Below are 24,990 nucleotides of genomic sequence, written 5' to 3'. Positions count from 1 at the left end.
ACAAAGTTGCACAACCATCACCACTGCCTAATACCAGAACCTTCTCGTCACCACATTAAGAAACCCCGTACCCATTAGGCCCCAGCAGCCACCGACCTACTTCTGTGTCCATCCTTGTGCCTTCTCTGGACGTTTCCCACCATGAGGTCTTCCCCCCTGGTTTCTCTCCCTGAGCACGGTGGTTTCGGTGCAGCCAGAGTGCTTCCGCCTTTTGTGTTGGCCTGGCCCCCTCTCAGTGCTGGTGTCTTCCCTGTCCCTCCCTTCCCTGTCTGCCTCTCCTCACGGTGGAGAGAACCCAGGGGTCAGGCTGGGCGAAAGCGGAGGAAAAATGTTCTGGTTTGGTTTTTTTTCGGGGGTGTGTTTTAAGTGATTTCCAATGTCCTGCAGTTGGTAACGCCCTGTGGGTTGGCCGTGCCCTGGTGGGATGGGCTCAGAGTGCCTTGTTTGGGGTAGATAACCCCCTGTCCTGCAGGGCTGGCCCCAGCTTGGACCCCTCCTTGTTGCCCTGCCATCCAGGGCGGCTGAATTTGATACAGCACTAGTCGGTCATGGCCAAGGTGATTTGAGTCCTGACTGAGAGCTCCATGCTCTGAGTAGTTTATTACACACATTTCTTCATTTCCTCCTCCCAGCGACCTGGTGGGACAGGCACTGTCGTCATCCCTGTTTTACATAGAGCTGGGGCACAGAGACGTTAAACAACCAGCCCGATATCAAAGCTGTCTCGTGCTGGAATGAGGATTCGAACCCAGGCAGTCGGCCTCCAGCATCCACACCCTTTCCCTGCACTCCGGCTGCCTCTGTGAGACTAGCCATCCCCTCCCTGGGTCTCTGTCTGTGCCCTGACCCTTTAGGGGATTGTCAGCTCCTGGAAGACGGGGGCATGTGTATGGCTTCTGTGGGGCCCTTTTGGGGGCTGCGGAGCCGCCGTCACACAGTAGGTCTGCCTTCTGTGTGTCACGGATTCCCAGATCTAGCAGTGAACTCCTTGTCAGCAGGAGAATTGGGAACCCTCTGCCTTGCAGGAAGCGGTTACAGAGCACCTGAGTGCTGGGCTGCGTGCCAGTCCCTGGGACCTCCTCGCCTGTGGGGAGCTCACAGCCCTGCGGGGAGGACAGGCTCTCATCGCGAGAAGCACCTTCATGTACTCGAAGAGGAGGCCCAGTGACTCAGGCTTGCTCGCTCAGAGGGCTTCCTGCGGACATGCTGCTTGCACTGGCCTTGAGCGATGGTTGCATTTCCACAAATAGAAAGGGCATTCCCGGCGGAGGGCCCTGCCTGAGCAAAGGCTGGGAGGCTGAGGGTCCATACGCGGTTGAGGAATGGGTGTCACCGTGATGGTACGTGGAGGCTGTACGGCTAAGGTCACTGAAAGCCCAGCCGAGGCTGGGTGCAGGGAATGTGGCAGGGCCAGTGGCCCGTGTCCTCATGCAGGAATGCAGACCCTTGGGCCAGGCCAGCCTTCTTTTCTAGGGACGACGGAAATCTGCATTGCTGCTCACCGTTGCAACTCGTTCAAATAAAACAAAATAGTGTGCCTACCTCGCCCTGCCCCCCGCCCCCCCAAAAAACCTGACACAAACAGAGTCACTCCTGGGGGCTACCAGTTTTCATCCCTGTTTTCCTTCGTGAACGCAGATGTTGATTTTTAACAGCCTCCCATCATTTTTATAGGCGAGAGATTTCTGCTCAAGGCTAAGCCCTCTCAGTAGGTCGGCGTGGTTGCTTGTACATTCAGTCTTTTCTGGAATTAATGAAGGACATTAATAAGGATCTCCCGAGGACCTACTGTGGCCGGGTGTCATCTTGGGACGTGGGGAGCCAGGCCGACCAGGGTGGGGGCCCCTGGGGAACTGACCTTCGAGGAGGGATGGAAGGAGGAATCACCAGGATGCAGAACGTTCCTCCAGAAGTGGCGTCGTGGGGCCCTGTGTCTGGGGGCCGCCCTGAGCCTGGGCTGGAGGCTGCTGGAGGCTGCTGGATGGTTAGCTCTTAATCCAGAGACCCCGGCATGAATAGGCGCGAACCAGGTGGAGAGGAAGGGGCGTGTGTTTGTTTCCAGGGCTGCCGTAAGGAATCACCACGTGCTTTGTGGCTCAGAAACAGTAGATTCTTATTCCGTCTCCGTTCTGGAGGCCAGAGCCTGAAGTTAAGGTGTCGGCAGGGCCACGATTCCTCCAGGGATTCTAGGGGAGGATGCTTCCTTGCCTCTTCCCGCTTTGGGGGCCCGAGGCGTTCTCTAGCTTGTGGCCATACCCCTCCAGTCTCTGCCTCCGTCCTCATGTGGCATCCTCCCCGGAGGTTGCGTCTTCTCTTCTGGACACTTGCTGGATTTAGGGCCATCCAGGGTAACCCAGAATAGTCTCATCTCAAGATCCTTAATATATTAATAATTACATCTGCAAAGACCTTTTTCCAGATAAAGTCACATTTACAGGTTCTGGGCGGACGTACCTTTTGGGGGGGCCACCATCCCATCCGCTACAGGGAGGAACAGCATGAGCAAAGGCCCTGCGGTCGCCTGGTGTGCCCGATTGGGGTGGGGCAGGTGTGGGGTCAGGTGGTAAAAGGTGAACAGGGGTCTGGGGTGGGGGGGATGGGGAGCCAGGGGAGGCATCCAGGGTGCGTGGGGGGTGCCTTGGTCACCATTGTGCGTGCAGGCGGTTCCCCTGGCCAGGTGAGAAGGGTCCTACAGGGCAGGGTGGGACCAGCCCAGCTGATCAGAAGGCGATAGCCCTGACTAGGTAGGGGTCGCTTTGGGCCTGGAGTGGAGGTGCAGCAGGGGGCCCCCTGCTCCTGGGAGTGTGACCTGGTGACTGTGGCCTCCTCCAGGCTGAGAAAGTGGGACTTTGAGCGGGTTGGGGGGTGGGGGTCCCCATCACTGGTGCCTGCCCACCCCCACCCGCCTCGTGGGGGCTCTGCTCTGTCTCCACCTGGGACTTGCCAGGTCTGACTTGTTCACTTTTCTTTTTATCCTTCGCACCCCTGCCCTGTCTCCTGTCTTTCTGCCTCCACCCCACCCCCTTCCCTGCTCACACCCCACTGCCCTGCTCTCTGTCTCCTCGCGGTCTCTGACTTTCTTCGGGTTCATCTCTTTTCCCGCCTGTGTGTGTGTGTCTCCATCCCCCTCAGTGACCGAGCCCCTTCCCCCGATCTCTGTCATCCTCTCTGCCTCTTCTAGCCCATTTCTCTCTCCGTCCATCCCCGTCAGGCCTATGGGAGGCACAGCAGCTGGCCGTCAGCAGCCTCCGCGTTCCTGGTGGTGGACGGTTGCTCCCTAGGACAGGCAGGCTCAGCTAGGGCCACCTCCCGCTGTTCTGTGAGCGCCTCAGCGAGCAGGACCCCACTTTCCAGCTGGACCATCAGCCAAGCAGTCAGAGGGCAGGGGCCAGGCTGCACCTCCACCTGCGCCATCAGCTGGGGCCGGCCCCCACCTGGCTGTCCGTTGGGCAGTGAGCGGCGGGGGCCCCTCGCCTGCCAGATGTGGGGCGCCGAGTCGGAGGGGCCATGGGCCTGCTTCTGAAGAGCTCTGAAGTTCACGCCGTGGCTTCCTCCGCCGCTGAGCTCGGCTCCCCGCTGGTGTCCTCGGGGGCTTCCTGTCAGCCACTCTGCCCCGGGGTTGTGGGTCTGATGTGTACGGTGCACGTGGTCCCTGGGGCCAGGGGTGCCTCTGCGCCAGCCCCCGCCTGGGCTCTCGTGCGGGCGCTCGCCGTGCGCCAGTCCGGTTCCGGTTCAGGCGAGCTGACCGGACGGAGGTGGTGTGGAGCCGGGGCTCTGCGGCTGCCCAGGGCTGACCGGACGGAGGTGGTGTGGAGCCGGGGCTCTGCGGCTGCCCTGCCGCTCACCTCAGCAGCTGCCTTTGCTCTCGAGCTCCAGCCTCCTCGTGTGGCCCGTGGAGAAGATAGTGTTTCCCCCAGGGAAGCACCGTGAGGACTAAACGAGATGCTTTGGTATTATTCTGCCTCATCCGAAGCAGAAAACCCTGAAACGCAGGGATACTCCATCCCATTTTACAGAAGAGGTATCTGAGGCTCAGGAAGGCGGGGTGACTTGCCAAGATCACACTCTTGCGAAGGAAGTTCCCAAGAAAGGTCACCTTGGGTCAGCCTTGGGTGTGCTACAATTCGCATTTTTAATTTCTGAGAAGGATGCTCCCCCTGTTCCCACCACGCTCCCCCCAACCCCAGCTGGCAGATGGTGACTCTGGGAGCCGGTTTCTCCCTTCCTCAGCATCCCCCGCTCGCACCCTGGGCCTCCCGCCCTCGGGAGCGGACAGAACCCAGGACTGGTTGGGAGGCCTGGGTTCCAGCCTTGGCTCAGTTTCCACCTCTCTGTGTGACCTCGACCAAGTCCCTATCCCTCTCTGGGCCTCCCTTTTCCCCCTCTGTAAAATGGGGACAACCAGGGCCTCCTTCCAGGGCTGCTCAGAAGCTTAACTGAGTCAGAAGGAACTTGGCTGAGCTGGGAGGGGCTGTGTGAGCCGATGGGATCCTGAGTTGATTTATTTCCTTTATATGGAAGGATTTGAGGTGGGGAGGGCTCCCCCTCGGTGTGTGGTTTTGGGGAGGAACTTGTCCTCACATGACACACTCACACACACGCACACACTCAGTTCTGGGGCTTCATCCTTGCTCTTCCCACCACTCAGCGGAACACCCCCAGGCCCAGAGCACCCCCAGGAGGGTGCAGGGTCCAGACCACTCAGCTAGATTAGGGAGGGGCCACCCCTGGGCCCGCCCCCCTGGAAGAGCCACTGGAGATGCTCCAGGCGGGGCCCCGGGGCCTGAGCGGCAGCTTCCCCGCGCCCTTGGCGGGGCCATCCTGCCGGTCCCCTGGCCACCAGCCGGCCCCTGAATGATTCATGCCACCTTGAACTTGACTCCTGGTGTGACAAGCCGAGCGGGAAGAGCCGCCCCCTCCAGAGGGAGACTGGAAGCGTGCACAATGCAGGCGGCATAACCCCCAGGCGCCAGAAATGGAGTATTATTACTGCCCCAGCTTGTTGAAGCTCTTGCGGTACCTGTGGGTGAGTGCGGCCGTGCGGACCCGTATCTCCTTTTTCTTCTCCTCCCGACTCCTGCCGGCTTTGCTTCCTGGCTCTGTCTGGTCAGCAGTGGCTCTGTTTTCTTTAAGAAATGGTGGTTGTTTCAAGGAGGAGGGGGTGTTGGGAAAGGGATGGGATTTGATTTGGGAGGCAGAGGGGACTCATAGAAGAGGACGAGGTCCTGCCCAGGGTGGATCAGTGGGCACGGCGGCCACCCCTCCCGTCCTCGGAAAAACAGGAAAAACAAGGGGAGCGTTAGTGATCTTTCCAGAAATCGACGTTTCTTTGATTTACCGGACTGTTCTTTACTCTGAAATTACATCCTACTTGCCTTTGTGTGCACGTAAAAATGTCTCATCTTTTATGAGTTGGAAAGAATAGATTTTGTTTTTCTTTCAGTGAACTTACTAAGCAAAAGTAGAAAGTTGAAACCCTCCCATTACGGCCTCTCATCTATATAACAGAGGAAAAAAAAAAAAAACGCCAAACTTTTTTTGGCAAAATGCCAAAAACAGGGAACCCACGTGGAAGTGCTTTGTGGGGTATAAAGTGCTTTTCAAATCTTGTTTTGACTCTGAGATTGATCTGCTGTGTGTCCACAGGCAAGTTGCTTCCCCTCTCTGGGCCTCTGTTTCCTCATCTGTGAAACTAAGGGGTGGGCAGTAGATGATGGTGGGTTATGTGACATTCATCAGGGCTCCGTGAACAGAGGGGCTTAGCAGGGAATCGTCACAGGTGGGTCTCAGAGTTTTCCAGAACATTTGCCACCCAGCTGAGAATGCCCAAGAAAGTAAGACTTGGGAAATATTATTTTTCCCCCTGCTGAATGTTTGCAAATACTTCAAATGCCGAGTCACCCAGGGAATTTTCCGGAGCTCCTAAAAATACAACTTTAGGAAACATTGTCCTTCAGCCGCTCCCCACCCCAGCCCAAGTCCCCTGCAGCAGTTGAAAAACAGGAGACACCCCTCACCCCCACCGAGTCCTTCTCCTTTGATCACTGACTTTTGATTATTATCGTACTGTAAACGTAAGGGAACATTAACTGGTTTATTTTTTTTTAATTACAAAAATAATTTATGGGCGTGGTAGAAAACTTGGAAGATATTGAAGAGCATGAGAAAGAAATTAAGCCGCCCATGATCATTTGTATTTGGGGATTCGGCTGCCCACTGGGGCCTCATGACCTTGATGTGCTGGACACACAGGCGCTGGGCTTCAGTGTTAGGGAGGCTGTGATATTGTGATTTATAGTAAGAAATACATATTTGGTTTTTGTTCCTGTCTCTGGCACAGGGCTCCTAAAACCCTTGGTGTTTCCAAAGTGATAAGGGTGTCTAGATATTCACACATGAGTTTATGTTAATGAGATGACTTTTGGCCTGCACCTGAGTAAGGGTGGGGGCTGGTTGCCAGGGAAACCAACCACGTGAGCTCTTCCTCTTTCCCAGGAAGCCACGTCAGATGGAGAGTGACCAGCTAAGCATCGATTATTGTAAGGGTCCTGATGGGCGGGGGGTAGCCCTCCCCATCCCTGCTGTAGACTCAGGTAGCACAGAATATGCATTCACCCATCACTCCATCCTCCTGGGCCACTCACTGCTCTCAGTTTTCTGCTCCACGTCACCTCTTCATAATGTTTCAAAATTTTGGAATACTTTTAGACTTACAGAAAAGTGGCAGAGATGGTTGGGGGAGTCCCTGTATACGCTTCGCCTAGCATCTTACTGTAACAACCACAGTATATTGTCCGACGTAAGAAATTAACATTGGTGCAGTACTGGTAACTAAACTCTAGGCTTCATTCCAGTGGTTCTCATCCAGGGACGACCTTCAGGGGACACTCGGCAATGTCTGGTGACATTCTTTGATTGTTGCAGCTGGGGCGGGGGGGGGTGATGGTGGCGTCTTGCGGGTGGAGGTCAGGGATGCTACTAAAGATGGTACAATGCACAGGGCAGTCTCCCACCCCCCAAACAGCCACCACCAACAGTGACCCGTTCCCAACAGCCGTCGCACCAAGGCTGAGAAAGCCTGCTTGATTCGGATTTCACCAGATTATCCACCCATGTCCTTTCTCTGTTCCAGGATCCAACACGGGGTCCGCGCCGTATTTTGCCTCTCAATTTCATCCATCTCAGTGAACGAACGAGTGTAGAGTATGCACGTCTCAACTTCATGTGCCCGCTAATAAGGGAACATCTGTCCACATCTGGAAGCCCTCTGTAAACGTGTTGCTTAGGGACCGCTAACTACCCGCATTTGTCGTCAGCCTTGATGTATCAGCCGTTCGCCCACGGTTGGACACCTGGGTTACTCCCAGGCACTCACTGCACGCACAATTTAGTGATGGTCATTCTCAGCCTTAAATCTCTATTCACTTTTCAGGTTCTTTCCTAAGTCAGCTTCTTAGAATTGGGGCCGAGCGTGGGCTGCAGCAGGTTTCTGCAGAGTTGGTCATTTGTCCGTGGGGTGTCGGTGGTCTCCTGTTGCTGGCCCGCATACCCCACAGAGCTGCAGTTCTGTTCTGGGGGGGAGGGGCGCTGCCCCCACCATCAAGCCCAGTCACTGCCTAGCATCAGCTGGGAAGTGGGGGAGGGAGATTAAGTTTCTGCTTTAAATCATTAGTAACTGTAGCTGGTGGCCACCCCTGCCATGGCTGTTTTGAGTTACTTAATCTCCTTTGTTGCCGAGATAACCCAGCCAGACTGTCCCAAGGCTGGTGGCCCTGCTGGGGCGCTAGCAGCAAGTCGGTTGCTTGTGGTTGCCAATTGCAACAATAATAATAACAACAGCGGCCACCGTCACCACGCCATTCCTACTGAGCGCTCTCAGCGTCCGGGGCCCGTGCCTTTCATGGTTGTCTCATCCTCACGAGAAACCAGAACCTTGTGTGTGGGTCTCATCATTATCCCCGTTTTGCAGTTCGGGAACCTGAGGCTCAGAGAGGTTAAGCTGCTCGCTGACGGCCTCCCCAGCTAGGAGGTGTCAGAGCCTGTGTCTGAGTGCGGGTCTCCCTTATGACATTTCAGTACTTCATTGAGTCTGATCTTCCTGTTTCTCAGATGGGGAAACTGAGGCCCACAGGTTGAGGTGACTTGCCGGCCTACAGGAAATCCTTCGACCTGTATCAACTTTTGCGAAGTGGAGGATTATAGAAAGATGTTGCACTGGGCCAAGCTGGGCTCTGGAGGGGAGAGCCCCGGCTTAGAATCCCAGCTCCACCAACAGCAAGTCACATTGCCTCGCTGAGCCTCAGTTTCCCCATCTGTACGTGGATTGTGCTGAGAATTCGCTAAGACAAGGGGCGTTAGCATCCTTGGCACAGGGCTGGACTCGGAGGAGCACTCACCATCTGGATGTTCTTGTTTGGGGGTGGCGGGAGGGCTCTGATAGAATGGGAGGCACTCCCCCAGACTTTCCCTGGCTCCCCAGAGGCTGCCTGTCCAGCCAGCCCAGAGAGCCTGAGCGCTGACTCCTGGCTGGCCACCTTCCTCGACTCCATGTCACCCGCAGCTAAGAGGGTTGCCAGTGTCACTTCTGACAGCTTCTTCAGGAGAGGCTGTGTGACGCGGAGACCAAGCCCAAGGGCGGAGCCCTGTGCTGTGGGTGGCGGGTCCCTTTCCGCCCCTTGCAGACGCCTCCTTCCCAGGGCCCGTGGTCCGGTGGCCCCGTCTCCGCGCAGTGACGGGAACCACCTTGTTTTCCCTGGTGGCTGGTCCGGTGGCCCCGTCTCCGCGCAGTGACAGGGGACCCACCTTGTTTTCCATGGTGGCTGCTGACCTTCGTCTCCCTGCCTTCGACTCCATGGCCAGATTTGTTTTTTTTTTGGTGGAAAAATGTCCAAATGTCTAAATGTGGTTAGACTGGCCGTTCTCTCCCCAGGGCCTCCTTGTTGCCTGGTTACTCAGCTTTGTCCCTCACCCAGCCTGTCATCACCTCCAGCAATAATAATACCAGTCATGAGACAGTGACGTGCATTCCTCTCTCACCCTCCAAACCCTTGCACGTGTGGCATTGCGGTTAATCCTCCCAACAGCCCCGAGAGCCGGGTATTATTATTTTACAGATGTGAAGCCTGGAGCTCCAGGGGGTCGAGTGCCCACCTGATATGGACCGGCTGGCAAGGGGCAGAGCTGGGGGTTGACCTCGGGAAGTCTGGCACCAAAGCTAATGCGCTTGGTTGTGGCATGCGGCTTCCCTCAGGCAGGAAGGACGCCCATCTTCACCCAGCCCCGGGCGCGGTGCATAGTAGGTGCTCAGTAGACACAGCGTGTGGAAGGCGTGGTGAGGACTGGATGGCTGCGGGCTTCATCGGGGCACCTGGCATTCTGCACGCATGTCCACTATTACCATTGCTACTGCTGTTATTTTTACTACCAGCTCCTGAGTCTTCAGATCTCGGCAGTCTCACCCTGTGCTAAGGGTCCGGTCTGGCTTTGCAACGTCTGTGGCTGAAATAGGAGAACTGGCTATTTTTGTGCTGTTGGAGCCAGGGCTGAGGCTTGGGCCACAGGCAGCTTGTGTCATGAGACTTGAGCCCCGGGTGCCTTGTAAACCCAGTTGCAGGGCAGAGAACTGGGGTCTTGGTCCAGTCCCCACCGAGCAGCTTGCTAATGGAGTGGAGAGCTTCAGGTAAATCTCCTAGCCTCTCAGAAAGTCAATTTTGCTGTCTGTAGAGTGGGAATGATAATAACATCTCCCTCGTGGGAGGTCTTGAGGACTCAGTGAGGCAATGCCAACAAGCCCAGGGCACAGTCGGTCCTGGATAAGTGTTAGCAGCTGATGCGGTGTAGACAGCTAATGGGTCCTCAATTCAATTCAATTCAATTATACGCCTGTGGCAGGGCCTGCTCTCAGTGTTTGAGATAATCCGTGAACCAGACGGTCAAATATCCCTGCCTTGGGGACTAACGTTCCAGTGGGGGGTTCAGGCAGTAAACAATGGGCGTTTGTTTACAGGAGCACTGTATGGTATGTCAGGAGTCCGGGCGGCTGGGAGAGAAGCTCAGGAGGGCTTGGATGGGTGGGCATGCCCCAGAAGGTGACACTGGAACCGAGACTTTGGAAGAGGGGAGGGAGTAGGCCCAGGGGGGTTGCAGGAAGAGGCAGCAGCCAGTGCAAAGGCCCTGGGGTCCGTGTGTGCATAGGCAGTTCTGTGGAACCAGGCGGAGGCCAGCGTGGTTGCTGCAGAGGGTGAGCGGGGATGGGAGTTGTCAAGGCCACGCAGGGCCTGGTAGCCACTCGGAAAGCTTTGCCTTGTGCTCTGAAGGGGGCGGAGCAGTGGAGGGCGTTCGCTTGGAGTGGGAGGGACACAGTCTGACTTGGGTTTTGAACAGACAAAGGCAGAATCGGAGACCAGCGAGGAGTCTCTGCAGTTGTCCAGGTGGGAGATGACGGTGCCTCAGACCAGGGAGGTGGTGAGAAGTGGACGGATTCTGGATCTGCTCTGAAGGTCGAGCCACGGGATTCGCTGATGGATTGGGTGTGGGTGAGAGAGTCACACAGACACTGAGGATTTGGGGGCTGGCGAAGGGAAGGATGGGGCTGCCGCTGGCGTCCGTTAGGAAAACTGCAGAGGGAGAGGGTCCTGGGGGCAGATCAGGGTTTGGCTTTGACTTGTAGAGTTTGAAACGTCTGTTAGACATTCCCCATCCTTTCCCCAGCCTCTCTCTCCCTGTTTGTATAACGGAAGGTAATTCCTGACCTGCCCATGTCTGAAGGTTGTTGAGATGCTTTGGTGGAAATTTGGAAGGACCTCCGAGGAGAAGGAAAATGCCGAGCCCATGCCGGGAGATTCCTTAGCCCCTGAGATATTTCACGCTGATGGGCTGAAGTGGACAGCGTTCCCTACTCTCAGACGGAGGTCTCTCAGGCTGGCAGCCCTTGCTGTCCCAAAGGAGCCATTGTTGGGTTTCAGACATTCCAGGGATTAGAGCCATTAGAAGGGACATGCCAGTCCTATGACTGCCAAAAGGAATGATAAATGCAAGGTAGAAGCTCTGGAGGGGTGGGAATGAGGGCAAAACACTTCCGGGAGCCAGGAGTCTGGGGTGTACTTGTTGTGTGACCCTGAGGCAATTGCCTGCCCTCTCTGGACCCCAGTTTCTCTGTTGGTATAGTGAATTATTGGGCTGGATTCTCCTTAAGGTTTTTGACTGTGCACAATCTCCCAATTCTAGGGATCCAGTAAAGAATGGAGCTTTGGGGCCAGACAGACCTGGGTTCGAATTCAGGCTTCCCTGCAGTGTGGCCTTGAGCAGGTGGCTTCCTGTCTGAGCCTCAGTTTTTTCACCTGGGGATGAGTAATCCCCCTTTCTCAAATGGGGATTATGTCAGCATCTCATTGTGGAGACCAGTGTGGGGAGCACCTGGCACATAATAGGCACTAAATAAATGGGGGCCGTTATCGTTTTAATTCCTTCCCAAGGGAATTATCCAAACTGACTTGATACGAGAAGTGGGCTGGGGGGCTCACTGGAAGAATGATTTCCAGATGGAGACGCTAGAGGGCACTCCCGTTCTGACAAATCACTTGAGCGGCTGCCTTTTTAAAGCAAGTGCCGGGCTACCCCATTTCCACACCTGAGCGTGTGTAACCCTCTCCAGAGAGGCAGGCGCTCTGATTATCTCCATTTTACAGATGGGGACAGCAAGGAAACCTAACTTGTCCAAAGTCGCATAGAGGGGAGGCCTCAGAACTGGGTTTCTAGGGCAGGGTTTTTCCCCCGCTGGAGCCCATGGTCTCCCTCTGCCCCTCAGGTCTCCTGCCGCCTGAATCCTAAGGCCAGTGAAGGCTAGGGAGTCACAGAAATGGCGTTGCCACCAAGATCAGCCTCGGTGGGATAAGCCAGGCCAAGGCCAGCCCCTGACCTGCAGTTATTTCAGCTGGAAAATCCAATATGAAGAGGGTGGGGTATAGTACGGAGTGTAAACGATGGAGCAGATTTTGCCAAATTTTGCTAAATCCCAGGATGTTGGTCCTTGCAGAGAATCTGCGTCTGTTTTTTTGGTAGCAAATCTGGCCTCAGTCCATCAGCAATGGAGGGATGCAAAGCTTGATGCAGACCGGTGCCCGCTCTGCCACCCACTCTTGTCCCTGGTGGGCAAACGGATTTTCCAGAGCTGAAAAGGCACGTGGCTTTGGGAGTTTCGAACTGAATGAACACATGGTTTCCATCCTCGAGGCAGAACGGGGGGAGGGGGGAGCCTAGCGGGACAGCATCACCGAGTGGGGAGCCAGGACGCTGGGCTGCTGGGCTGTGGTCCTGGCCGTGAGACCTTGCTTGTGCTGGTCACTGCCCCTTTCCCGGCCCAGCGTCTTCACCTGTGGCATGCAGTCATTGGCTCGTCTCAAAGTTGGCTTGCTGTGCTGTGCGCGTGTATTGAGTGCCTTCTCTGGGCTGGGCCCGAGTTGGCTCTTAAAGCCTGAGTAGGATGGGGGTGCGGGGGGGGGCGTGGGGGCAGGGCATTTAGGTGGCGGGACCAGCATTGTGTGGAGGCCTGGAAGTTCTGGAAGCGGTGGGAGGTTTGAGGTGTCTTTGTTTGGAGCCAGAAGAACACAATGTAAGTATTTCCTCAAGGGTGGAATAGTGCATGGATGAGAAGGCTGAAAACTCTTTGCTTGCTTTTTAAGAAAACCTGGTGGGGTTTGGGTTTTTTTGTTTTGTTTTGTTTTTTTAATTTTTATTGGAGTATAGTTGCTTTACAACGTTGTGTTAGTTTCTGCTGTACAGCAAAGTGGATCATCTGTATGTGTACATATACTTCCTCATTTTGGGATTGCCTTCCCATTTGGGTCACCACAGAGCACTGAGTAGAGCTGCCTGTGCTATACAGTAGGTTCTCATCAAGGAAAACATGGTGCTTTATGTAGAAATTCTGAGGTAGGAAGGGACAGCTGTTTGCAGACGTATTCTGTTTAATGTCATATTAATATTTTGCATTAAGCCTACTTGTATTAATAAAATATAAGCACATTCATGTGAACATCATATTATTTCACAGTTATAATATAAATGCGATAATATAGTAATAGGAGATCTTCATGTACCTCTTCCTTTGTGTCAGTGTATGTATTTGCTAGGGCTACCCTATCAAAATACCACAGTCTGGGTGGCTTAAACAACAGAAATTTATCTTCCCACAGTTCTGGAGGCTGGCTAGCTGTCCGAGATCAAGGTGTCGGCAGGGTTGGTTTCTCCTGAGGCCTCTCCTCTTGGCTACAGAGGGCTGCCTCCTGGTTTGTCCTCACATGGCCTTGCCTCTGTGCACCCCAGGTGTCTGTGTGTCCAAATTTCCTCCCTATAAGGACACCAGTCTCATTTTTACTTAATTATTTCTTTAAAGGCCCCATTTCCAAGCCCAGTCTCATTCTGAGGTACTGGAATTAGGGCTTCAACCTATAAATTTTGGGGAAACACAATTCAACCTATAGCAGCCAGGCACTAGGCAAAGCACTTCATATTACTTCGTTTTATCCCTTACAACAGTCCTGGGAGAGAAACACTAATATCATCCCCATTTTACAGATGATGAAACCGAGGCTCAGAGAGGTTATGTCACCTGCAGAAGATCCCCCAGCTGGTAGGCAGAGGAGCTGGGATTTGATCCCGTGCTGTCTTGCCTTGGAGCCTGCACTATGCTAGTATATGTTTATAATTTGACTTGAATCCTAGGGAGGCCTTTTTTTTTTTAACCTCTCACATTCTATTGAATGTACCCAATATTTCCTCATTGCCTCTCTGTTCTCTGCCCTGTCCTTGTTTTAGGTGTAATTGGAAAAGACTCAGAGCGGGAGCGAAGGCCCCTGCCAGACCCCAGTGCTGCCCCAGCTTGCCTGGGCCCTCGCTGGCCTGTTGGCCACCTTCCCAGGAGGGGCGTGCCGGGGGCTGCCTGCTCCCCGCTCTGCCCCCAGCCACCCATGTTTGCTGAGAGCAGGCTGGGGCCCAGTGAAAGCAGCCTTTGTCCTCCAGCCGTTCCTCCCAGAGGGATGACCCTAAGTCCCAGCTTGGGAACAAAGCAGCAGCCTGCCATGTGAGTTCAGGTCAGCACCAGTATCCTGTGGAGTCTCGCAGGCTAAACACGGTGCGGGGAGGGGGCGGCCTTGGCTACGGGGTTGCAAAGTTAGGTGGGATCCAGAAGGCGGCAGAGCACTCCTGTGTCCTGAGCGATGATGCCAGGGGCTCCTCTGTGCACAGAACTTTACAGTTTATAAAGTTGTTCCATGCTTTTCCAGGTTGGTGGAGCCTCTCCGATTGTGCACATCATAAAGGGCAGGGACTCAGAGAGACAGGTAGCAGTTTTTACATGGAACCACTTCAAAACATCGGGGTGTAAGCCAACCACTATTTACTCTGCTCATAACATTCGGTGGGTCAGGAAATCGGGTAAGGCTCCGTGGGGATAGCAGCTCTGTGATATTTGGGGTGTCAGCTGGGATCCCCAAACAGCTGGGGGCTGGAATCATCCAGAGGCCTCTTCACCCACCTATCTGGTGCCTGTGATGACTTGGAGGCCGGACTTTCTGGGACTGTTGTCCAGGCACCTGCCGTAGCTTGGGCTTCCTCACAACATGGAGGCTCAGGGCTCCCAGAGCAAGTGTTGTGGCCAAGAGGGCAGACCTCCATCACCCTTTATGATGGACGCAGCCTCAGAAGTCACGTAGCGTCACTTCTGCTGCTCTCTGTTGAGCAAAGCAGTCACAAGCCCCCCAAGATTGAGGAGGAGAGGACATGGATCCCCACCTCTCAATGGAAGGAAAGTCAAGGAATGTGCAGCCATGTTTCAAAGCTGCCACAGCCAGAAATGAAAGTAAAATTACTAGGTAATGTTTATTGAGCACTTACTATGTGCCAGGCACTGTGCCAAGGGCTTCCCATGGATGAACCTACCTAAGCCTCCCCACAGCCCCAGGGGGCAGGGGATTCGGAGCCTGATGTTTTCCCGTCAACCTTTCAACCTGAGCAGATGGAGTAACCCAGGGAGATCGACAGGGCTGCCATTTGTTTGGTGTTGAACATGTCACTGTGGGAAGTTGTGGGCCGGTTTGTTTTTTTTCCCCTTCCTCCTCTAAACTTAGAATATTCCTCGAGTTCTTGAAAATTCTCACTTAGCTGTCTGATTCATCTCCTCACTCACCAATTCTTCCCTTTAGTGTTTATTTCGAGCAGTTTCTCTCTCCCTCCCCCATCACCCCTTCTCCACCCTGCAGCTCGTGGGAAGGGAAGGGGCATCGCAAACTTCCCCACTGCCTCCTCTCCCCAGGCTTTTGAGGAAACAGGGGGTGGGGCCTCGTGGTCCTGCCTGAGGAACCGAGGCATCACTCGGCCTCCTGTGTGTGCCGGCTTTGCTCTTCCTCCGTGGCCAAGTCTGGGGCTCACTCATCTGCCTCCCAAGGGTCTGATGTACAATAGGTGCCCAATATATGTTTGGTGAACTGAACATGTAAATGATGGAGGAAGGAAGAACGGCTGGCTCTTCAAGGGCGGAGGTTCTCTCCTGTGCACCTCTGCGTCCCTGGCACGCAGTAGGCACTCAATAAATGTTCATTGTACCAAATGAAGGAAAGAAGGAATGGGTGGATGAGACAGGGAGCAGCGACTGGGCCTTACATTTGTATCCTTGTCACATAACGCAGTGCTGGATGCCCATTCATTCCCTCGGTGAATGAATGAATGATTGACTCCAGTGAACTCTCCACCAGGAGGGGATGTGTCTATTTCACATCTGTATCCACAGCCGGGCACACAGCAGGTGCTCAGCAGTGCCTATGGAGCTGAATGAAAGAAAGAGGGAATGAAAAGAATGACTAAGTGAAACTTCTCATTATCAGGGACCTTGCCTTGTTCATCTCTGTCTCTCCAGTTCTCAGCACAGAGTCTTGTATACAGTAGGTGCTCATTCAATGTTGAATGAATGAATGAGTGAATGAATGAAAAGAGAAACTTCTTGAGGGTAGGGACATGTCTTATTTGTTTCCCCACTTCCTAGAATGGGGCTTGGCACACAGTAGGTGCTCAATAAATGTCTGTTGAACTGAACACATGGATGAATGAGCGAGTGAGTACGTAAGTGAGACTTCTGGAGCGTAGGGCCTGTGTCTTGTTCATTTCTTTCCTCAGGTCCTAATACCAGGTCAGGCATACAGCAGGTGCTTAGCAAATGCTTCCGCTCTGCCCCGACCTTTGTGGGAGTGTCCGGCCATCCCTGAGAATGGACTGAAAGGGGAAGGCCGACTGGGGGCACCTTGTCCGTCTCAATTGGCCCGCACCCTGCCCTCCGGGCCCCACGGCCGGGACTTCCTGTTGTTCCCGTCTGCACAGGTGAACAGGAAGTCCCCGAAGGCCTGCCCGAGAGCTGCTTCCCATATTTCCTTCATGCCGGGCTGCCCTCGGTGGGACCCAGGCGCCACACCGGGCCCCAGCGCCGGCTGGCCGAGGAAGCGTACCCCCCAGGGACCCCACTTCCTGACCACATTAGCACTTCTATTTTAGGGCCTGCTGAGTTTTTGCACAAGGCAAGTGAAGCCTGGGAGAATGTTCCGCTTGGAGCCAACCCCTAAAATCACCTTGTTCTTATTCTGGCCTGTTAACCCCCTCACAGCTGAGCAGCAGGAACAGAACAGAGAGTCAAGGCTTTGGGGTCTGAGAGAGCAGGGTTCAGATCTACCTCTGTGGCTTTAAAGTTGAGCCTCAGTGTTCTCATCTGTGAAATGGCCTTTATAAATATCCACACACACCCCGCCCCTCCTGTTTTCCCATCTTGGCCACATGTCTGTTCCTCTTTCAAACTCCCCTTGCTGAGGCTGCCCACTCCTGGAGTTATGATGTCAGTAGATTCCCAGCACTGTGTTTAAAAAACTGTCTGCCCTGCTTGATTCTGAGAGGCAGTGGCTCAGGCTAGGTTCCCTAGAAACAGAGCTTGAGACAGGGATTCATGTGTCCACGATTTAGTGACGGAGAACTAGGGTCGACCTGATCCCTGGAGGAGTTCTGGAGGGGCGACAGCACCACAAAGTCAGTCCCTGCCTTGGAGAAGCAGGGTAGCTCTTCCTCCACCAGCTGAGGTCAGCTGTTGGAGAAGCTAGGGCAGTGAGCGGTGGCAGCTAGCACCACAGAACCTGGGGGAAGGGGGCCCCAGCCAGTACTGGGGGCCTGGGCGGGACACCAACAGCATCTACTGCTGTCAGGCAGCCTGGAGAGTTATGGACCCAGTGCAGTGAGATGCTGGGTGTAGATTGGCTGGCATGGAGACGTCGATGCCTACTAAGTAGTAACTTGGTAAAAATGAAGAGCTCTGAAGAAGATGGAAGTGGGTATATGGGTGTAATGATGCCGTTTGTTCCTCCAGCACGTACTGGTTGAGCGCGAGAGGCCAGGCTCTCAGTGGGTGCACAGGTGTGGACCCCACATTCCGTGCCTCCAGGGAGGGGTGACACCCACATAAATGGATACATGGGTAATGGTGCTGTACCTGTGATGTCTCCACACATTGGTGGGAAGGTTAGGCCCATTTTTAGGGGGAGGAAATTTAACACAGGTGTTGGATGTCCAAGCATTCAAAATAGTTTATTTTTCTTTGATTTGAGAAAGTAATACGAAGACGCAGTGAACATTTCCAATAGTGCAAAATAGCATAGCGTTCTACAGAAAAATGTGTCTCCCTGCTACCGCCAACCTGCAGTCCCACTCCGCTAGAAATTGGTGACAGTTTCATGCATCTCCTTGCAGAAATATTCTCTGCGTACATAAGACTCTCTGTGCATGTATCTGTATTTCCTGTGTATATACACATATTTTTAACACCAGTCAGACCTTGCTATACATAGTGTTCTATGCCCTGATTTTTCTTTTTTTCATAATGATGAGACCTTTCCCTCTCAGCACAGTAGGTCTATCTCATTCATTCTGATGGCTTTATATTTTTCCTCTCATTGTATTTATTGAACCAGTCCCCTCCCGATGGATATGTAGGTCATTTCCAGTTTTGTGCACCATAAACAACACTGCAGCGAACATCCTTGTGCAAACGTCTTGGTGCCCTTGTGTGTTGCATCTGTCTGCAGGGGAAATGCCTAGCCATGGACCTGCCAGATCATTTGAAGGTTGAATAGGGTTTTCCAGGTGGGCTGGGGCTGGCAGGAGTGGGAGTGAGGGGGAAGGGGAGGTGTTCAGGTATGAAGAACAGCATGAGGACATACAGGAGCTGGAGCTGAGAGCAGGGTGGCCTGCCTCCATCACAGATGTGGTCTGGGTCCCAGCCTGATGTTCAGATGCCACATTACCTGCCGAGTTTCACTCCAGCTCTGAGAATCTGGGGGTGTAGGTGGCTCCTTATGAGGGGTCTGACACCACGCAAAGCACTTTTTCTGTCTTCTCCTTGGGTTCACATGGCACATCATCAAACAATATTGTTATCACAGTTTTATCACGGGCTCAGAGAGGTGCAGTGACTTGCCCAGGGTCACACAGCTAATGAATGACAGATCTACATGATCCCATAGGTCAGTCCTTCCACATATACCATGTTGCTCCCTGCTCTTCCTTGCTAGGAATTCCTTGCCAGGAATGCTCTTTCATTGGATGTCTATCCTGTTGGAACACAGCCTCCATGAGGGCAGGGATCTTCATCTGTCTCATCCTCTGCTGTGTCCCCACAGTCCAGCACAGGGCCTGGCACACAGCAGGCATGCAATGAATGTTTGTTGAATGACCAAGTGAGCTAGTGAACTTCTGGTCCATTCCATTCCAAGCAGAACTTTTATTTGCTTATAATAGTATTTATGATGATGATGATCTGGTTCCTTTTCTCAGAAATAGACTCGCATTTTTTAAAGAAATGAAACATCTTTCTTTGCAAACCAGTTTATCTCGTAGGAATCTGACATTTTGCATTTTTTTCCTCTGGGAGCCAAACGAGGATGTCTATTCTGTAGAATGTCACCAGAGAAAGGAATCTGAACATTTCCTTTTGGAAATTTCTGCATAAAAAGTTAAAGCGAGATGGAACTGTACTTGAAGATTTCAGTTGCCATGGCTACCGGATAACACAGGGAATAGTGTTCTTACATATGGTCTCCACTAGACCTTCAACCACTGTATCTCAGTTACAGAATTTTGGCTTTTAAGTGCATTTCATGCAGTGAGGCTTTGAGAGGAGAGTCTTGCTGCTGGGTGTCCGCTGGCTGAAGTGCTTTAACCAGCAAGTATTTTTTTGAGCCTCTCCTGGGCCCCGTCCTTTGGGGCTTATCTTCATCGCCATCGTGCGGGTGCTGGAACTACCACCTCCACTTCAGAGATGAGCACACTGAGCCCCATAGAGTTTTGGATGGTGTATATGTGTGTCCATTCAATGTTTATTTGTTCGTTCATTTATTCATTTGTTTATTCTCTCAACAACTATTTATTGAACCCCTTCTCTGTGTCACACACTGGTCTAGGCAGTGAGCATCCCTGCCCCAGCAGAGTGTATGTTCCAGTGGGAGAGACAGGTAATATATACGAAAAGTAAATACTGATAAATGTATGAAGACAATAGAACAGGATGATGTGGCAGATAGAGGCTGGGAGGAGGTGTGGATGTAAAGGCCCCTAAAGGGGTGTGGCTTTTGAGCAGAGATCTGAAAGAAGGAGCCCACCACTTCTGGGGGAAGAGTGTTTCAGGCGGTGGGAACAGCACATGCAAAGGCCCTGAGGCCAGAACCAGCTTGGAGGGGTTGAGGCCAATAGTGGGGTCAATATGGCTGGCCTGGTATTGAGCAGGGGGGTAGGGGGAGGCAGGTGGGGGCCTGGAGGGCCAAGGCAGAGCGTTTGGAGTTTGCTCTGGTCTTATTGCAGAGCTGAGGGCGTGCTTTTGGTGGCGGCTGATGGGATAGGTTGGAGATGGGGGCTGGGATCTGGTGCTGAGGAGGGATGTCGGGGTCAGGGTGGGGATGGGGATGGAGAAATGATCTGGTTCTGGCTGTAGTTTGGGGAGGGAAGAGGGAGGGGAGGAAAGGGACCGTGGAAGGTTTCCAGTCTTCAGGCCAGGACAGCGAGGTGAGTGGAGGAACTTGTGTGGAGAAAGCAGATTTGGGGCCAGGCATCAAGAGTTTCCTCCTGGTGTCTTTGAGGCACATTTGAGGCACCATTAGATTTCCAAGCAGTGAGGGAGCTGGGATTGAAGGAGGTTTCCCTTTGGCTTTTGAAGATGAGTGATGTCGAGGCTTTGCTGATGGGCCTGGTCCAGCAGAGGGGGAGACTCGGGTGCTGCAGGGGACAGAGAGGTGGTCAGCTGCAGGGATGATGCCCTGGAGTTGGTGAGTGGGGTAAGAGGAGGGGCTGGCCTGGTAGCTGGAGGGAGGCAAGGCGGGCTCCCAGATGCGGGGGCCGGAGAGGGTGGGTTCACTCTCCTCTGATTGCTCTGATTTGTTTCAGTGAAGGGAGAGGGACTTACCAGTTGGTGGGAAGAGAGAACTGATGGTGCTTCGGAGGCAGGCTCCTCGGTTCCAATCCAGCCATTCGTCCCCCAGCAGGTTGCTGAGCACGAACGTTTACTGAGCACTTCCTACGTGCTAAGCGATCCCTCCACAGAGGTCACTATTATTATCCCCATTTACAGATGGACGAGGAAACAGAGGCTCAGAGAGGTGCAGTGGCTTGCCCAAAGTCACACAGCTCTTTGGCAGACAGGCCAGGTTTTGATGCTGTGCAACCTGGGAACCAGGTCTAAGGCTCAGGTTTCTCATCTTTCAAGTGGAGACAAGACCACATTGGGCCGTTGGCAGAGCGTCAGTGACCTAAAAGATACGGTGGCACCTGCCCTGCACCGAACGCCGTGCTCAGCCCACGGGAGGTGCGTGAGCGACGGCCACCCCGTCCTGGCCTGTTTCTGTTCGCTGGGTCTCCAGTAAGTGCCACTTGCTGCTGGCATCTCGAGGCTGCACAGCATTTTCGTTGCTTCCAGAAGTCCTTCTGCCAAGGGATCTCATTAAGTCCATTTTGAAATGAGAACACTTGGCAGGGGAAGAGAAGGTAGTTAGCATATTTATTATTCAAATCTGAAATAACTTGTCTGGTAAGAATGGAGAGGCACTGGGATCTGGCCTGAAACCCCGCCCTCTTCCCCCCCTGCCCTCGGAGGATGCAGGGCCTGAGGGAGGAAGGCCGGGTTTCTGCCGGCCTGCTGGCAACTAGCCTGTCCCTGGGATCCAGTCCGATGCGGGAGGAGGCTCTGAAGCTGCAGCGCCAGACCTGTTCCCGGCCTGCTGCAGATGGTGGCTGGAGAGCCGAGATGGGAATTCTTCCTGTTCTTTCTGGGATGAGTGAAAAAACAAAGTCTGGGGCCTCTAGGGAATTCCGTCTGGTGTGTGCCCTGGGTCTCATTAGATGGGAAGAGACCTGGCACCCCAGGCACCAGCTCTGGCACCTGGGAAGTCCTAGAAGAGCCGTGGTGCTCAGCACAGCCCACAGGGTCCTTGAGGCTGGATGAATTAAGGCCACTTGTCCCCGAGCTGTCCCCAGGAGCTGCCTCTGGGGCCTTGTTTGCCAAGTTAGGAACATGTCAGAGACCTGGTTTCTTGTCCTCGGCTGTATTATAGAGCAGGCAGAGCTGAACATCACCTTCACCCAAGACGCATGAGGTCTGGTGGGGCCTCTGGCTTCTCAGGCTCCCACCTTCCCTCTTCCCCTCTTTTCTGCTGGTCCCATTCGGCCAAGACTCACCCACCCCCTGTCCCTTACCCTCAGGGCTCCACTTACTGTAAGAGCCTTCACTGTTATTTTGTCTGTGTGACAGCTTTGTTGAGATATAATTGACGTACAATACAACATACATATTTAAAGTGTGTAATTTGATGAGTTTTGACATATGTGTATTCCCGAGGAACCAACATTACGATGAAAATGGTGAACACATCCTTCACCCCTAAGAATTTCCTCGTGCCCCTGTGTGATCCCTCCTTCCCTCCCTGCCCTCATGCAACGGCTGATCTGCTCTCTATCACTATAGATTAGTTTGCATTTTCTAGACTTTTATGTAAATGGAACTGGACACCGCACGCTCCTCTTCATCTGGTTCCTTTCCCTCTGCATAATTATCTGAGATTCATCCGTGGCGTAGTGCGTATTAGCGGCTTATTCCTTTTTATCACTCAGGACTGTTCCACTGCATGGATGTACCGGTGCGTGCATCCATTCATCTGTTGACAGACATTTGGGTTGATTCCACTTTTTGGCTCACGTGAGTAAAGCTGCTCTGAACATTCTTGGTCAGAGTCTGCGTGGACACGTGACTTCATTTCTCTCGGGTAAACACCTAGGAGTGGAGTGGCTGGATCATGTGGTAGGTGTGTGTTAAACTGTTTTCCAGTGCGGCTGTACCATTTTGCGTCTCATCCCCTGAGAGTTTCAGTTGCCCTGCATCCTCACCAGCACTTGGTACACCACTGTTATTTTATCAGTGAAGATGCTTTTGAAGATGCTGAAAGTAGCAAAAGAATGCCCCCCCAGTAAAGATGGGTCAAACCACAAGGATGTGTATTACTTCACATAATTCACCTGATGGTAGAGGGGATGTAGTGCAGGGTTCATCACACTGTGGCCTGTGAGCTAAGAATGAGTTTTACATCTTTCAAAGATTATTTTTAAAAAATCCCCCAAACCAAAAAATATGTGACAGAGACCACACGTGGCTGGCAATACCTACAATATTTACTATCTGGCCCTTTAAAACAGTTTGCCACATCCTGGATTAGTGGATCAACCCAGATTCTTTCCATTTTTCTATGCTCTCTTCAGCATCTTTTCCCCTCGTGGTCCCAAAATGACTGCCACAGTTCCAGCCATTCCTGAGAGACTTGACAATATCCAGCTAAGGAAGAGGGGGTGTATTGGGAGGAAGACTTCTCCCTGAGTGTACCCAGCAGACTTCCCCCCAAAATCTCATTGGCCAGGATTTGGTCCCATCCCCATGCTGTTGCTGCAAGAGAGGGTGGGAAGTTAGTAGCCAGCATTTTCAAGGCTTGGCCAGGAAAGAAGAATGCTGTTCATGGCTGTATTTTTCTGTGCCAGTTCTTTGATTAGTTTCCTGGTGCCCGATCGTCTTGAGTGAGTTTGAGCCGGTTATGAGGACCCTATATGTCCCTGGCCTTGGTTCCTTCATCTGAGATTTGATGTCACCTTTAAGGGCTGATGAGAACGGAATGAGATTTATGTAAAGTGCCTAAAGTGTTGCACATAGTCGGTGCTGGAGGACAGTGTGGTATAATGGTCGCCCAGGGTCCTTGCTGTGTGACCTTGGCCAAGTAGCTTGCCTTCTCTCAGCCTTACTTCTCTTGTCTGTAAAATGGGTATAAGATGGTCCCCCTCCTTACAGGGTGATGCTGAAGAGTCTGAACTATCTGATTCAAAGTGCTCAGCCTGGGCCTGGCATGTGGTTAGGTCTTGATAAACATTAGCTGTGCACCAGGCCTCAGGATGGGCCCTGGAGATACAGAAGGGAATTGAAACAGCGCTGACCTTCCAGTATCTGCAGCCAGTGGGCAGAGGGGTGTGGAAATTAGCCCTTCTATTTATGGTTAAGAGAACGCTGTGATGGGGAAGCTCAGGGGTTGGGGAGCCCAGAGGAGGCACTGAGCTGAGTGGGAAGGGTAGCAGGGAAGGCTTCCTGGAGGTGGGGACATCAGTGTGAAGTCTTTAAGGGTGGGTAGGAATTGACCAAGGAGGAGAGGGGAGGAGAGGATGGGACTGCAGTACAAATGTTATAGTGTCTCTCCCCTCCCCTCCCCTCCCTCTTATATGCACCCCCCGCCACTTCTCCTCCCCTCCTCGCCCCTTCTTTCTCTTCTTCACTTCATTCATTCATTCACCCATTCATTCAGCAAACACTTACTGAGAGCCTCCAGTGTGCTAGGCACAGGGACAATAGCGGATATTAAGGCATCCAAGGTTTCTGCTCTCACGAGCCTTGGTTAGAGAGATCACATTAAAGAAACGATCAGGAAAATATCAGGTAGTATAACAGAACGTGTGAAGGAAAGGGTGCTAAGATAGAGAGGGTCTGGCAGCTCCTTTGTGTTGGGTGGTTGGGAGGGAGAGTCTCTGAGGAGCTAGATTCAGAAGTGAGAAGCATCATGGTATGCGGGCTACAGTCAGTTTGGGGCTGCTGGGCGGTACCTTTCCTGGCAGGAGGCAGCTGGGTGGAGGGAGCTGGGGGTCTCACCTTCATCGCCCTGGCGATGGGAGAGTTCCAGACAGCTGTGAGTCCAGGCTGGCCGAGGTCCAGGAACTCTGAGGCTGCCAGAATATGCCTTGTGCCTACCAGGTGGGTACTGTGGGGCCTACGGGGCGACACACTTTTGTCAAAATGCCAAGGCTGCCTGGCCGCCCCGCTTCCTGCCCTCCTGCCCAGCACAGCGTGGCTCCTGGGACAGTGTGGGCAGTGCAGAGGAGGGGCTGTCTACAAGCCGAGAAACAAGGCACAAGATAATAGACCTCTAGCCGGGTCGGGAGAAAGCCGTGCCTGTGTGGAGGCCTCAACAAGCAGGGACCGAGTGGGGACCATTAGTCACAGCAGCTCTGAGATGAGAGGAGGGTGGCCGAGGGCTGGCGAGCTGGGCAATGGGAATGATACGGGTGGGCCTGGGAGGCCAGAGGCGCCAGCTCCCCAGCGCCCACTGTCCCCTTGCCCACCGAGCCACAGCTCTGAGAGCACAGGCCTCCACGCCAGACTTCACCACTAAGTGACTGTGCAGCCTTCAGCCTCTGTGCTCGCTGCCTCAGTGTCCTCATCTGTATAATGGGGATAGTTGTTCTGCTCTCACGAGATAGAACACACATCACATGAACTTCAGCACCACCTGGGACGGAGGGGACCGTTTTTATCCCATTTTAAAGACAAGGAAGGAGGGGCTCAGAGAAGGCAAGCCACTTGCCCAGGGTCACACCGTGAGGAGTCAGTCATGGGAG

At 53.4% G+C, this 24,990-nt stretch overlaps 1 protein-coding gene across 6 annotated transcripts in view; it reads left to right on the top strand.

The window, feature by feature from the left end:
• Positions 1-24,990, top strand: part of KIAA1671 (KIAA1671 ortholog) — a 179,008-nt gene that overhangs the window by 80,281 nt on the left and 73,737 nt on the right. Inside the window, exon 6 of one of the 6 annotated variants that reach the window (XR_009534865.1) lies at positions 22,180-22,370. The exons of 4 other annotated variants lie outside the window; for them this stretch is intronic. Coding sequence is in view for 1 of the 2 variants with exons in the window: in XM_060121727.1 (XP_059977710.1) it covers positions 4,976-5,026 (51 nt within the window). In the remaining variant the exon portion in view is untranslated. Of the gene's footprint in view, positions 1-4,698; positions 5,027-22,179; positions 22,371-24,990 lie in introns of those variants that run through there. One more of the 6 variants, XM_060121727.1, reaches the window with a different exon arrangement.

This window comes from Lagenorhynchus albirostris, chromosome 14 (assembly GCF_949774975.1).
Source record: "Lagenorhynchus albirostris chromosome 14, mLagAlb1.1, whole genome shotgun sequence".
Classification (NCBI taxonomy): Eukaryota; Metazoa; Chordata; class Mammalia; order Artiodactyla; family Delphinidae; genus Lagenorhynchus; species Lagenorhynchus albirostris.
This window is presented reverse-complemented; position numbering and strand designations above follow the sequence as displayed.